The following is a 12,936-nucleotide window of genomic DNA, read 5'->3' as shown; positions in this document are numbered from 1 at the left end:
GGGCAGGCCTGGGGAAGGGTCACACATTTTAATTCTAATTTTAGGGTGAAGAACCAAAGACACGGCCCAGGGACTGGGTGCTGTGGAAATTGGCTTACAAGCCACAAGAGCCATTTCCCTTCTGCACATTCCCCTAGGCTTCCTGGTGTTGGCAGCGGATCATCTTTATCATATTGTTGCTGAACCGATCCACTTCTTGGGCTGATAGTAGTAGGCACACCTGAACACCTCTGACCACTTCCAGGATTAGTCTCTGCTCTGCAATGGCAAAACAGGAAAGGAAGCAGAACTAGAGTAGACCTTGACCGCACTGAAAGGGAACAGTCTTTATTCTTGGTCATGTACTACCTTGATGGATTCACCTGAGGGGTCCATATGTTTCCAAGGTAACCGTTTCAGCTACCTCCTTTCAGTCACAAGCCTGCCAGCAGAGGTTCCTGAGATCAAAGGTTTCTCTTCCTGTCTCAAATGGACATGTGTATACTAGGTCGTGACTTATCAGCTAAACCTGCCATCAATCTAAGTTTCCACAAATCAAGCAAACTGAGCAGTGCTTAGCCACACTGTTCGAGCACACCTTGGACTGGTTAGGACCCTTTGTGCACTGGGACATTTCCCTGGAATTTTAGCAAATATTATCATATATTTATTCAGCATGAATGGTTTCTTCAACTTGGGAAATATTTACAATCAGGAATAACTAAAATTTGGTTCTTGGATGCCATGACTTCTTGGGTAAGAGCAGGTAAGAGGATACATTTTAGTTTATTTTATGAGTAACTATTGACCTTCCTAACCAGGTGAGCTGTTCTTCATCTTCCTAAACTTGCATAGTCACTGCAGCACAAAGTTTAATAAAAGCAACTGTAATCTCCTTTATAACTCTGCATCACTCCTTACATGCTCCTCTCAGATGAAGCCGAAGTCTAAGACACTCAATTTCTTCTTGCCTTGATGTCGAGTCACTTAAGATTCATCTTATTGATTATCTGGAGATCTGAAATAAAATAAATGATAAGATTAACTTTTGCATTGTGCTTCAAAGTTAAAAACAACTTACTTTCAAAGAAAATTTTGCTTTCTGTGTTTAAAAGCATACCTTGAAGATGAAAATTACTTAAAGTGTACAATATTTGAAAGTGAATCTGGGGTGTTTAGGGACAGTGCATCAGTGTTAGCTCACTGCGACCAGGCGACCAGGTAAGGCGGGTGTCTAGTGTGAGGACTACAACTGTGCTCAGGGACTGGGCAGGCGGCTTGATTTGGTTCTCAGAATTCACATGGTGGCTCACAACTGCGTGATATTCCACCTCCAGGGGATCTGATGCCTTTTTCTGGCCTCCTAGGGCATTAGGCATACACGTGGTGCAGTACATACATGCAGATGGAAACTTACACTCATAAAGTAAAACAAACAAACAAAAAAAGATTATGTTTAGTATCCGAAACAAAATTGGCACTTAGTAGAAAGGTTTTATTTGTTTGGTACCTTTTTACTTCTTCCTGATTATCTGAGTATTGATATATGTTATCCTCTGTGGCTCTTCTAGACTCTCCTAAAGGAAAAAGAAAAACAAAATTGTGAACTGGTGTTAATCCCATTGAAGAAGAGTAAAAACCACCCACCCAAATATTTTTGTTGAATCAAGCAAGTTTTATTTTCTGTCAGACACGGTTATCTCCCTAAAGCGGAGTTTGAGAGAATAGCCCTGCATTAAGGAGAAATGAGGTTTTTATAGCTACAAAATTGCAAGGCTAGGGAGCTCCTCCTCCTCCTCCTCCTCCTCCTCCTCCTCCTCCTCCTCCTCCTCCTCTCTTCTTCTTCTTCTTCTTCTTCTTCTTCTTCTTCTTCTTCTTCTTCTTCTTCTTCTTCTTCTTCTTCTTCTTCTTCTTCTTCTTCTTCTTTGCTTTTCGAGACAGGGTTTCTCTGTAGCTTTGGAACCTGTCTTGGAACTAGCTCTTGTAGCCCAGGCTGGGCTTGAACTCACGGAGATCTGCCTGCCTCTGCCTGGGATTAAAGGGGTGCACCACCACTGCCCGGCAAGGCTAGGGAGCTTTTAAGGAATTTTGTTTATATAGGAACTTGGCATCACATCTCAAAATTATTTGGCAGAACATCTTACCAGGGTGTAAATCAGTATAGGGTGTGGAGATTCCAGAAAATGGGTCAAGACCTGGCCAATCCCAGGTTTTACAGAAAACAGGAAGAAACTTGTTTTGAACTTGTAACAAGATAGCTTCTAATCTTAAGATGGAGTCAGACTGGTCAATCATTGCAAATGTCTTTTCAGGGACTGCAGTCTTTAGCACTTAAATACTAAAGGTACATGTATGTATCCTTAGGGAAGGTTGGGTAGTCCAAAGATGGCCTCAACCATACCTCCCATTCCACATTCCTGTAGCATGGCCTTTTCAGTCTCCCACCAAGAAATTCAGTCTCTTTTTCTTCTCTTGAACTATCCTTCAGGGTTTAAAAATCAACAGTCACATTAGAGGTGACCATATACATGACTTCCAAGGCTAGCTCAGAAGCGAGCATGTGCATGACTTCAAGTCTAGCTCAGAAGCTCAGAAGTTGCCATGTCCATGACTTCCAAGCCTATCTCAGAAAAGGCCTGCAACCTCCCTGTTGGCCCCAATGTTCCAGTGTGTGAGCAAGCCTGTCTTTGACCTTCCCAACTACCTCATTTATTATCTCAGTATGACTTAAGTCACCCAACTGCTATCTATCCAAATCCTGCCTGAAATTTTAACTCACAGAATTCTGTGATGTGATTAAAATGACGCTGGGCAATGCCTGCTGCTGGTAAGCTGGACTGTTAAAATGGTACTCAGAAACCGTGCTAATTTAGATATAGTATAAATTACCCAAATAATGATTCAAATGCGACAAGTCTGTCTGTATGTCTGTCTGCTTTTACCAATCTGCTATGTAACTTTCACATTCTCTCTTTTGCTTTTGACTTGAGTTCATCCTTGCCAGTGGCAGTTTTCAGGTGGCCTCATTTCCTGTGTTCTATATTTGAATATGGGAGATACAAAACTTGGCATGCTATTAGCACCACACTCTCTATCACCCTGTTTCCTGAAATTCCTTTCGTGTTTCTGTTTGGAGAGTCCAGAAGCCCTTTTTGTCCCCTTTTCTTGCTACTGGCTCTGGAGATGGATACAAATCCATGTGGACTGCCGTTCCTGTAGATCATTTGTCTTCCCCTTCTTAGCACCCTTGCCAGATTATACAACCAACCATTCATGCTCAGTGCTCTCCAACTGGAAGTAGGATGTTTGTTCTCGGTGTGAATTATCCCACTTTGGGTGGGAATCCGTAAAGCTCCTGATCACTTCGCTCTTGAAATACACTCCTTACTCAGCCATCAATTTCCTGGGTCATATGTACAACTGACTATTATCAGTTAGTGCAATCCCTTCCCAGTCTCAATTTCCTACATCATCGACTTAGCTGCCATCTTTTTCTTTCTTTCTCTGATACCTTAACTCCAGTAATCCTTCTGTTCTGCCTGTAGCCCCGCCACCTTGTCTTGTTCCTTGGCATTTACCATCTTCTTTCCTTCCTTCCTACACTTTAAACTTTAAGGCCACCCCCCTGAACTCTTTAGCGCTTCCCTGGTGTGTCATGTCACATACCTGACAGATCTTCATCACTAGTCAAATCAAGTTCCCGTCTGTTTCATTCCATTAATCTATAGCTCCATTCAGCTGGAGAAGACGTGCAGCCAGGCAGAGAAAGCTCGCGCTAAGTCTATGGGCACAACCAGTGGCAGCACTATTCATGCTTTCCTTTAGACACTCTTTGTTTGTTTAGTCTTTGTCTCTATTAGATGCCTTTTTAGCTGCTGCATTTTCTCAGCTTTCCACTTGATATTTATTCTCATCCAGTGACGTATTTTCTGGTTTCATATTGGAAATGAATAACACTAGGAAGGACATTCTACAGACTGTGTTGCAAGAGTGACGCTCGCATGCGTGCTGTGCTCGCTCTTTAGAGGAGCCGCTTGCACTCCTTCCCTACATCTTTTTACTTCTTGTGCACACAAAACACCACTCCGCAATCGCTTCTGCTTTTCATTTAGTAGGCTATTTGGTACATGATCCAGCGCCTGATTAGCAGCAACTTTTAGGTTTCCTTTGGCTGACAATTTGCCATGGGTAAAGGCAGGAAGGGGAGGTGACTGTAGTCAGGAAGCAGAGTAGACAGAAAGTGGGGCTGGGCTAAAAAACCTTAAGGCCCACCCTTAGTGACTCACTTCCCCCAGCAAGACTCCTCTTCCTAAAGACTCCATAATCTTTCTAAACAGCACACCTAAGCCACGGGAAAAAGTGCTCAAACGTCACACTCAGATCACAATGCTTTGCTTTGTAGTAGATCTTTCTGTGCATCTGCTATTTAACAGAGTTTATGTCAGAGTTATATGTACTGCACACGAGACCAGTGTTAGTCATTGGGCATGGCTTCTCTTTGCCTTTCTCCCTTTCCTCAGTCTCATTCATTTATTCATTCGTTCATTGTTTGTTTAAATGAGTTAGTCTTAGCTGTCCTAGGACTGGCCTTGAACTTGATCCTCTGGTCTCTGCCTCCTAAGCCCTGGGATTGAAGACACATCCTGTGGTACTCTGCGCACCTTTTCCTCAGTCTGGAATCATTCAGAGTCTGTCTTCCAAGGGCTGATAAGACTTACGTTCTCAGCTGTAGGAGGGGTGGCTTTGTTCACCTATAGGACATTTGGAAATTTCTGGAGATGTTTTTCTTGTTGTAACTGATAGGAGGAGGTGCTACTGGAATTTAGCAAAAAGAGGATCTAATGTGTTTTCCTCAGTGTCCAGTGACACACATGACAGACAAACCCTGTCCTTAGAAATGATTCTTTTAATAAAGTTGAGAAACCTCGCCCCAGAAGGGGGTAGGGCACAGAGAACAATAAGACAGAAAATCACCACCTCCAGGTGCCCGTGCTGCTCTGGCATATGTAAGGAATGCTTATGAAGTGTGCTCACGGCGAGGGAGAAATGCTACATCCTTAAGCCACTGTGCGTCTAGGCTTTCTATGGTAGGAGCAGAGCCTTTCTCATAATAATGCCCCGCTACTCTCACTGTGACCTCTGGCTGCACCCCTGAACTCTCTTCTGTATTCTAGGCTGGTCTTAACTCTGAGATCTGCCTGCCTCTGTCTCCCAAGGGCTGGGATTAAAGGTGTGTACCACTATGCCTGGCTGCCTTGTTTTGGATAAGAGCCCCTTGTGACTTTTCAGTTAAATGTTTCCACTGAATATATGGAAATACCCCAGTATCCTTAGACAGGGTTTCAAGCAAGGTGAGCTCCACAGAACTGGGGACTCCTGGCCCCATCACTGCCAAAGCATTCAATTTCAGTTCTGATCTAGGACTATTCTCAAATTTGATTTGTAGTCAAAGATAGCCTTATATTTTTGATTCCCTGCCTGGACCTCCCAAGTGCTGGGATTGCAGACATGTAACACCACAATGGATGGGTTTATGCGGTGCTGGGAACTGAACCCAGGACTGGTGTATTCTAGACGAGCACTCTACCGACTGAGCTACATCTCCTGCGCATGGTTTTTTCTCTAGTGTCTTAGATTCATCATTCCTTTTGGTGTGGTGAATGAAACCGTGAGGTAGACTACAGAAGTCTTCCTTGGAGTTGTCAAGTTTGGTTTCAGTCATTTGGGATCCAGATCCACTACCCTTGGCTGAAGGAAGGTGATGTTTATTCTGGGAATATTGTCCATGAAGACTCTCGGAGAATAGCTACATATGTTGCTAATATTCGATTCCAGCTCTAGAGGAATGCAAAGATGTTTCATGCTGTCTGTGCTAAGAAGTCTTGGCGATGGCTAACTCACGGTTGGGAACCCTTTCCCCTTCAAGTGTTCTGATCCTCTGTTGAAGTCACTTGAAACCAGGTGAGCACCACAGGACTGGTGATTCCATCTTTGCTGGGACACTCATTTTTGGTCCTTGTCTAGGTTTTGGACTATGGGTCTGACTTAGGGTAGGATTTGAAATGTTTCATCTGCAGGGCTTCAAAGCAGGAAGACCGAACCGATAGTCAACAAGAGAGCTCAGGTGTGACATTTGTTCCTGTCCTCTTCCATGTCTGCAGAAAGGAGCATCTCTCTTTTGCTAACAGTGAAGACATCCTTCGACTGTAGATTCTTTCAAGTGGGCAGCGGGAAGACATGATTCATCCTGTCGTCTGGTTTACCCCGCGACAGAGCAAGCTGGGCAGTGTCGAATGGTCGTCATCTTTCTCATCCCTTTGTTTGAAAGCAGTGCTGTATAATCCTCATGAAATGCGGTGTGGGGTGTAAATGCGTTCTCAAAGATCTGTCCTGTAGATCAGTTTGGACTGAAATGAAACAGACACTCTCTGGCAGTTTGGTGACTAGATAAGTGAATGAATTTTTAAAATTCTGTCATGCAAAATATTTTAGTGGCCATATCTTAGAAAAGGGTAAATCATAACTCATACGTAAAGGTTGTGCCAGGGTTTATAGACTAGACCCCTGGTAATGGATTCAACCTTTCCACAACAAATCAAAAGTATTGTTGTGTGCTCACATGGATATACAGTGGTCATTACCTTAAATTTAAAACGTACCAAAAGCGGCAAACCCAGAAAGCAGGGTGTGAAGGCTGCATTGGACCAGTGTGCTCTGCAGAGAATTTCTTCATGCGGGCTTTGCCTGGCTGAAATATGCGCTGCAGTTCAAAGCTAAAGGGATTACTTTTGAATAGTCACTGCAGAGGTTGATTACATTCGTCTATCATATTTAGCTGGACCCTGCAGGCTATTATTCCATTAGCTGTGCTGGCCCTGCCATTGTCAAAACGTTGATCACCTAATGTTAAAAGACCATGCTTTCTGTTGACCTTATCAAAATGCTTCAAAAAATTGTTAAAAAAAAATAAAACTTCGATTATGCATTATGAAGTTGATTAAGGACAGATACCATAAATAAAATGGTCCTATTTTCTGGAGGGCCTTGGAATTCTGCCAGTGTTGGAGATTTTTTTTTTTGTCTTTCAACACATTTTATTTGAAACCACATACTTAATTTCTGGAGAAATGGCACCTCCACTTCACTGATAGTAATGTCTTGAAAATAGATTTCTCAGGAAAGGGGTCCATTTCTTTCCGAGCATGCATTTCAATCACACCAGATTAACACAGAGAAAATGAGCATCACACCGGTGGCAACAGCGTGCCTATGATGCTCTGACCCCAGCACGGCTTCACAACGTGGTTTTCCTGGAGAACAGACTTGCTTTGTGGAGAAATACATGCAGAAAATGAAAATTTGCCACTCACATTTGGTAACCAGAAAATTCTTTCTAGTAAATGTATAGATATTGAGAAGTAGGGTTTTATTACTTAAAATAACATATATACAGTTTCATTAGGATAACATTACAAAAACTGTCTCCTAGGAACAAAGATGGCTGAGAAACCAACCCCTGCACAGCGATGCCTTTAATTATGATCTTGGAAACGGTGCTGGCTTGGCACATTCGCAGGTACTCTCTGGCATGGTCTCCCTTACCTGATGGTGTGTGAAACGGCTGGACAGGGACACAGGCTGTGATCCGGGAACACAGCCAGGTGCTAAGTTTGGCCCCTTAGCACTGTTCGCCTCTCAACAGAGCTTCTCAGTATGTGGAAATTACAAATATTTCTTCTTCTTGCTTGAGTTTAGCTTCTGACTTGACTTTCACAGTAGAGGAGTGGCAATCAGTCAGAAAGAAAGAGATGGTGTGCCCATCGGGGCTCTGGTGACCCTTTAATGAAGTGTTAGTAGGAGATAAAGACAGGGCTTCCTAAGGATATCAAAGGCCTTTGGTATAAATCAAAGAAAGCTGCCGTTCCATTATGGCTCCTAGGGCTAAGATTTAGAAAGAGGATTACCTGATAAAAACAGTCAGAGCTGAGTAGAAGTAGGGAAGTTGGGATAATAGAAATGAGATTTCCCTCTATCTAGAGTCCCCTCCCCTAAAAAACAAAAACAAACCCCGCATCTGAATAAGATGTAGAACCTATGAGTTTTGAACATTGGTATCAAGAACAAAATCCATGGTCACCCAAGGGTGGAGAACCGGCAGCGCGAACCTCAGTTGTCTTGGATTCTTTCTTTGATTAAGTTGTCAGGCTTCAGACTGAGGGGCTGGAAACCCAGGAGCCCATTACAGTCCCTGAGTTGAAGGCATAAATGGTCTGGAGAGTCTAGGGATACCCAGCCAACCAGAGCTTACAATGAGTGCTCCAGTGGACTGAAGGTCTATGTCCCCAGGATGTCTAAGATGAAGCTTATTCATGATGAAGGACCTAGTGGTGTGGCCTTTGGAAGGCGATTAGATTATGAGGGTGGAACATCAAGGCTAGGTGAGTACACTTGTAACTAAAGACAGGAGGCAGATGTGAAGTTACAAAGAGTCCCTTTGCAAAGTTATGAAGGATGCTCAACAGAAACTGACCATGTTAGCACTCTGACCTTAGACTTCCTAAGTTTCAAACTGCAAGAATAAGTTTATTATATTATGTTATAATATATTTTCTTTATTATATTGTATTACATGCTGATGAGACTAAGGCCATTGGTAACAGAGCAGGCCAAACAGACTGAGAGAAGGCTATAAGCGAGCAAAGAGCCAGAGATGAGAAGGCTGGAGATCTGGACAGGTAAATTAAACCTCAAGTATTTACACAAGTACATATCAGGGTCTTTAGTCTGGAGTCGGAGAAAGAAAACACCATGTGGACATAGAATAAAGTGCAGAGTGTCTACAGAAAGCTGCAACTTTTATCTGCTATTGACAGCCATATCAGGTCACTTCCTGTTGCACAGGATGTTGAGTCTTGCCTCATTGTGAATAAGAGTTAACCCAACACTAGACTGACCACACTCTGACCCTACCCTCTATAACAGATCATAAAAGTAAGCCCTTTAAGACCAAACTGCTTCCGGGTTACTTTACTGCATATCAGATCAAAGCTTAAAAATATTTATGGGAATGGAAAACTACATAGCTCCAAAAAAGGTTCAAGTTTGTAATGTCTGATATTCAGGAAAAATTTACAAGATATACAGATTAACTCTCTGAACATGGCACGGGGTTTTGATCCTACTTCATGTTCTGGCTTTGTGGGAGCCTAGACAGTTTGGATGTTCACCTTCCTAGACCTGGATGGAGGGGGGAGGACCTTGGACTTTCCACAGAGCAGGGAACCCTGACTGCTCTTGGGACTGGAGAGGGAGAAGAAGAGGAGTGGGGGGAGGGGGAGAGGGGCGGGAGGAGGGGGAGGGAAATGGGAGGCAGGGAGGGAGTGGAAAATTTTTTTTTCAATAAAAAAAAGATATACAGATTAAAAAGTATAATGAAGAGAAAAATCAATTATTCAAATTGACGCAGTCTTTAGGATGAAAATGGTTACTATATTTATATTCTAAACATTTGGATTGCTTAAAAATACAGAATGCACAAAAAAGAAAATAATGAACGTGAAGACAGAGTGGTAGAAACTGCTAAAAGTTAAAATAATAACTTACTTTATAACCTATAGGACAAGTTCAAACAGCCTATTAGAGCTGTCTGGGGCTGGCTGTCTGTCCAGGGGGATTCACTTTGTGATCCACGGTAGCTCCTTAACACACAGAGGGTACGGCCCCCATATAGAGTGCCTGGAATGGGTGGGTGGCGTGTGAGCATGGGTATGCTGAGCAAAAGGATGGCACGTATGCCCCAAGCAGGATGGAGTGGGGTAGCACCACACGTCACCCTGTCACTCAGAAGACTGCGAAGTCAGAGAATTCATTATGCTGAAGTTTTTTTCTTTTAGCATTTTTAAATGGTGGTTGACCACTGGCGACAGAAACAACACAAGACAGTAAGTACTGTACACCCACTGCTGGAATTTGGGGAAGAGATGGAGGGATAATTTAAAAAGATTTTAAGAAATAATGACTGAAAAATTTTCAAAATAGATGAACTTCATAAATACACAGATCTAAGAAGGTCACCAGCTGGGTGGTGGTGGCCCATACCTTTCTTTAATAGCAGCTCTCAGGAAACAGAGGCAGGCAGATTTCTGGGGTTTCGAGTGTGAGGCCTACCTGGTCTGGTCTGGTAAGTGAGTTCCAGGACAGCCTGAAACCCTGCCTCAAAAAAAAAAAGTCACCAAAAATAAAAAAGAGAAAGAAAAGGTAAAAAGAAAAAGAAAAGCCTTGTGTATCTTATCTTAGAATTCTATCTCTAGTGAGACAAGATCTCCTGAGTAAATTGGAGGCGTGTGAGTCATGAAGAGAGTGTAGAAAGGGAGAGCAGAGGAAGGGAGAGGAGTAGAGAAAAATGTATAGCACAGTAAAAACAATACAAAATTTAAAATAATAAAGAATTCTATCCCCAGTAAAAACAATAATCTTGTAAACAGTACTTTCAGACAGACAACAGCTGAAGCAATCCATCCCAGCAGACCTGCTTGACCAGGGACAGTAAGGTGCGCGGGAGAAGGAGCAAGGTGCCTGATGGGAATCTTGGTCTTGGCAGAGAACTGATGAGGAGCAGAAATTCCGAGTATAGGAGAAATTATAAAAGGAGTTAAAACATATTAAATAATAACAATAAGGCTGGGGAAATGGCTCTGTTGGTAAAGTGCAAGTCAAGTCCCAGGGGCCTACACTGGGTGCCTTTTTACATAGGACCTATGTAAAAAGCTGTGTTTAATATTGTGTCCCTACAAGCCAGTGATGGTGAGGCACAGACAGGTGGACCCTGGCATCCCCTGATCAGCCACCCTTACTGAATGTGAGAACTCTAAGTTCCGTGAGGGTCCATGTCTCAAGAGACAGAGGATGATAGGGGAAGACAACCAACGTTGACCTCTGGCATGCACATGTGCGCGTGCACACACATGCACACGCACACGCGCATACTCACACACACACCTGAATATATACATGTGCATACACAAAAAGTATACACACACACCACACACAGCACAGTGTGAGATTCATACACACATGCAAAAGTCAAGAGCAGAGGAACAGTAGTGCAAAGGAGGAGGAAAAAAAAACACAAGTTCAACAGCACAAACTGGATCAACCAAGAATACCAAATATGTGCTTGTTATTACTTTAGTTTTTATGCTTTAGCCTACACATTTCAGTTATTTTGGTTAAAAAGAAAAAAAGACAACAATATTTGCAAAATCAATATTTCTCGAATCTGAAAAGGAGAAAGCCTGTCTCTAACTGAAACAATGGTTTGAAAATTTGTATGTTGCCTGTATTTCCTAAAAGTTCATGAATGAATGAATGAACTCAAAGCAAGAACTGTTTTATTTTTATTCCTAAAGATTAATTTTCCTTGGACAAATTATGTGAAGTCTGATACACCTAGTATGAAATCAAATATTACTATGGACATTGATGTTTTTTTCTGGTTTCTTTGTGAAATACGGTGGAAGACACATAGACTCCGCAGCTGTGTTCTTTCACAGGTTGGCTGTTTCAGAACAGAGAATTGTCTAGGAGAGTTTTCCTAAAAGCTACTAATTTGAGTTCTGAATGATCAACACACATTAGATTTACACAGCCTGCAAGTTTGGAAACAAGCATGCATCTGAAACCATTGGCACAATCTATGCATAAGCACATCTATTGACTAGATGCTATCTTAATTGAATAACTCAGAGATGTAAAAAATGAAGTTTTGTAAAAACTGAATATCCCAAGAGGCAGCAAGGTTTTCCAAGAAAAGCTACTATATATACAATTTCTAGTACAAGCATCATAAGCCAAGTAAATATGGATCTCTGCAGCAGCAAAAACAGTTCTTGAAAATGTTGTTTCTTTTGAAAAATGAAACTATTTCTCTACCAAAACACAGAGTCAAACTCTTATAGATTCCTCTTTATTTTTATTTATAAGAGCGAATGAGTCTATTTAAAGCAATGCCCATGACAAATTAAATTGTAAAGTAAGCCCATTGTCCAGGCAATACATATTATCTGCCCTCTAAAGTGTGGCCTCCAAGCAGGTGACCTCTTGTTATCACTTTATCTGGAGCTTTTCAGCTGCACAGTTTCAGACCCAGGGATGTTGCTCAGTTGACAGAGTGCTTGCCAGGCATGCATGAAGCTCTGAGCCTCTTTTCCACCCCATAGTCACAGCATAGAGGGTGCACCCACAATCTCAGCCCTAAGGAGGTGGTGTCAAAGGAACAGAAGTTGAAAGTCATCCACACACAAAACCTTTTTTTTGCCGGGCGGTGGTGGCGCATGCCTTTAATCCCAGCACTTGGGAGGCAGAGGCAGGCGGATCTCTGTGAGTTCGAGACCAGCCTGGTCTACAAGAGCTAGTTCCAAGACAGGCTCCAAAACCACAGAGAAACCCTGTCTCGGAAAAAAAAAAAAAAAAACAAAAAACAAAAAACAAAAAAACAAAACAAAAAAAAAAATAAAAAAAAACTATTTTTTTTAGATGTAGCGAATCAGTACAGAATCCTAAGAGAGTGGTTGGCTCATACATGTTTGAGAATCATTATTTTACATACATTTGCTCTAATTTATGTCCAACTGCTTAATATTGGGGTAGAATAACATGTTCAGGAAAAGGAACGACAGTAGATGTAGGAGTCCCAGGATGCTTTGAGAACATAAGTGAAAATGAAATGTGTTTTTCCGGGTCTAGGATGTATCTTGTTCTAGGAACGTGGTTAGCATTTCATTTAAACCTCTAGGTCTGTGCAAGGTTTGCTTGTTTACAGACAAGGATCTTGGAAGACCAATGATTAGACTAATTTGCTCAAGTCTCACATCAAAGACAATAAAAGGATTGTGGGAGAGTCAAAACTTTGCATGCAGCCCTTATTCATCTTATACCAATGCAGTCTCCAGAGGGAAG

At 42.2% G+C, this 12,936-nt stretch overlaps 1 protein-coding gene across 1 annotated transcript in view; it reads right to left on the bottom strand.

Moving 5' to 3' along the window:
* Positions 1 to 429: 429 nt before the first annotated feature.
* Ttc29 (tetratricopeptide repeat domain 29) overlaps positions 430 to 12,936 on the bottom strand; it is a 219,667-nt gene continuing 207,160 nt past the window's right edge. Inside the window, exons 10-11 of the mRNA XM_057753904.1 lie at positions 1,490 to 1,556; positions 430 to 997 (exon numbers count right to left, since the gene is read on the bottom strand). Of these exons, the coding sequence (XP_057609887.1) occupies positions 979 to 997; positions 1,490 to 1,556 (86 nt within the window). The 3' untranslated portion in view covers positions 430 to 978. The remainder of the gene's footprint in view (positions 998 to 1,489; positions 1,557 to 12,936) is intronic.

The sequence above is a fragment of the Chionomys nivalis genome, chromosome 21, assembly GCF_950005125.1.
Source record: "Chionomys nivalis chromosome 21, mChiNiv1.1, whole genome shotgun sequence".
In the NCBI taxonomy this organism is placed as follows: Eukaryota; Metazoa; Chordata; class Mammalia; order Rodentia; family Cricetidae; genus Chionomys; species Chionomys nivalis.
The sequence above is the reverse complement of the archived record's forward strand: the minus strand, read 5'-3'. Positions and strand labels throughout refer to the sequence as shown.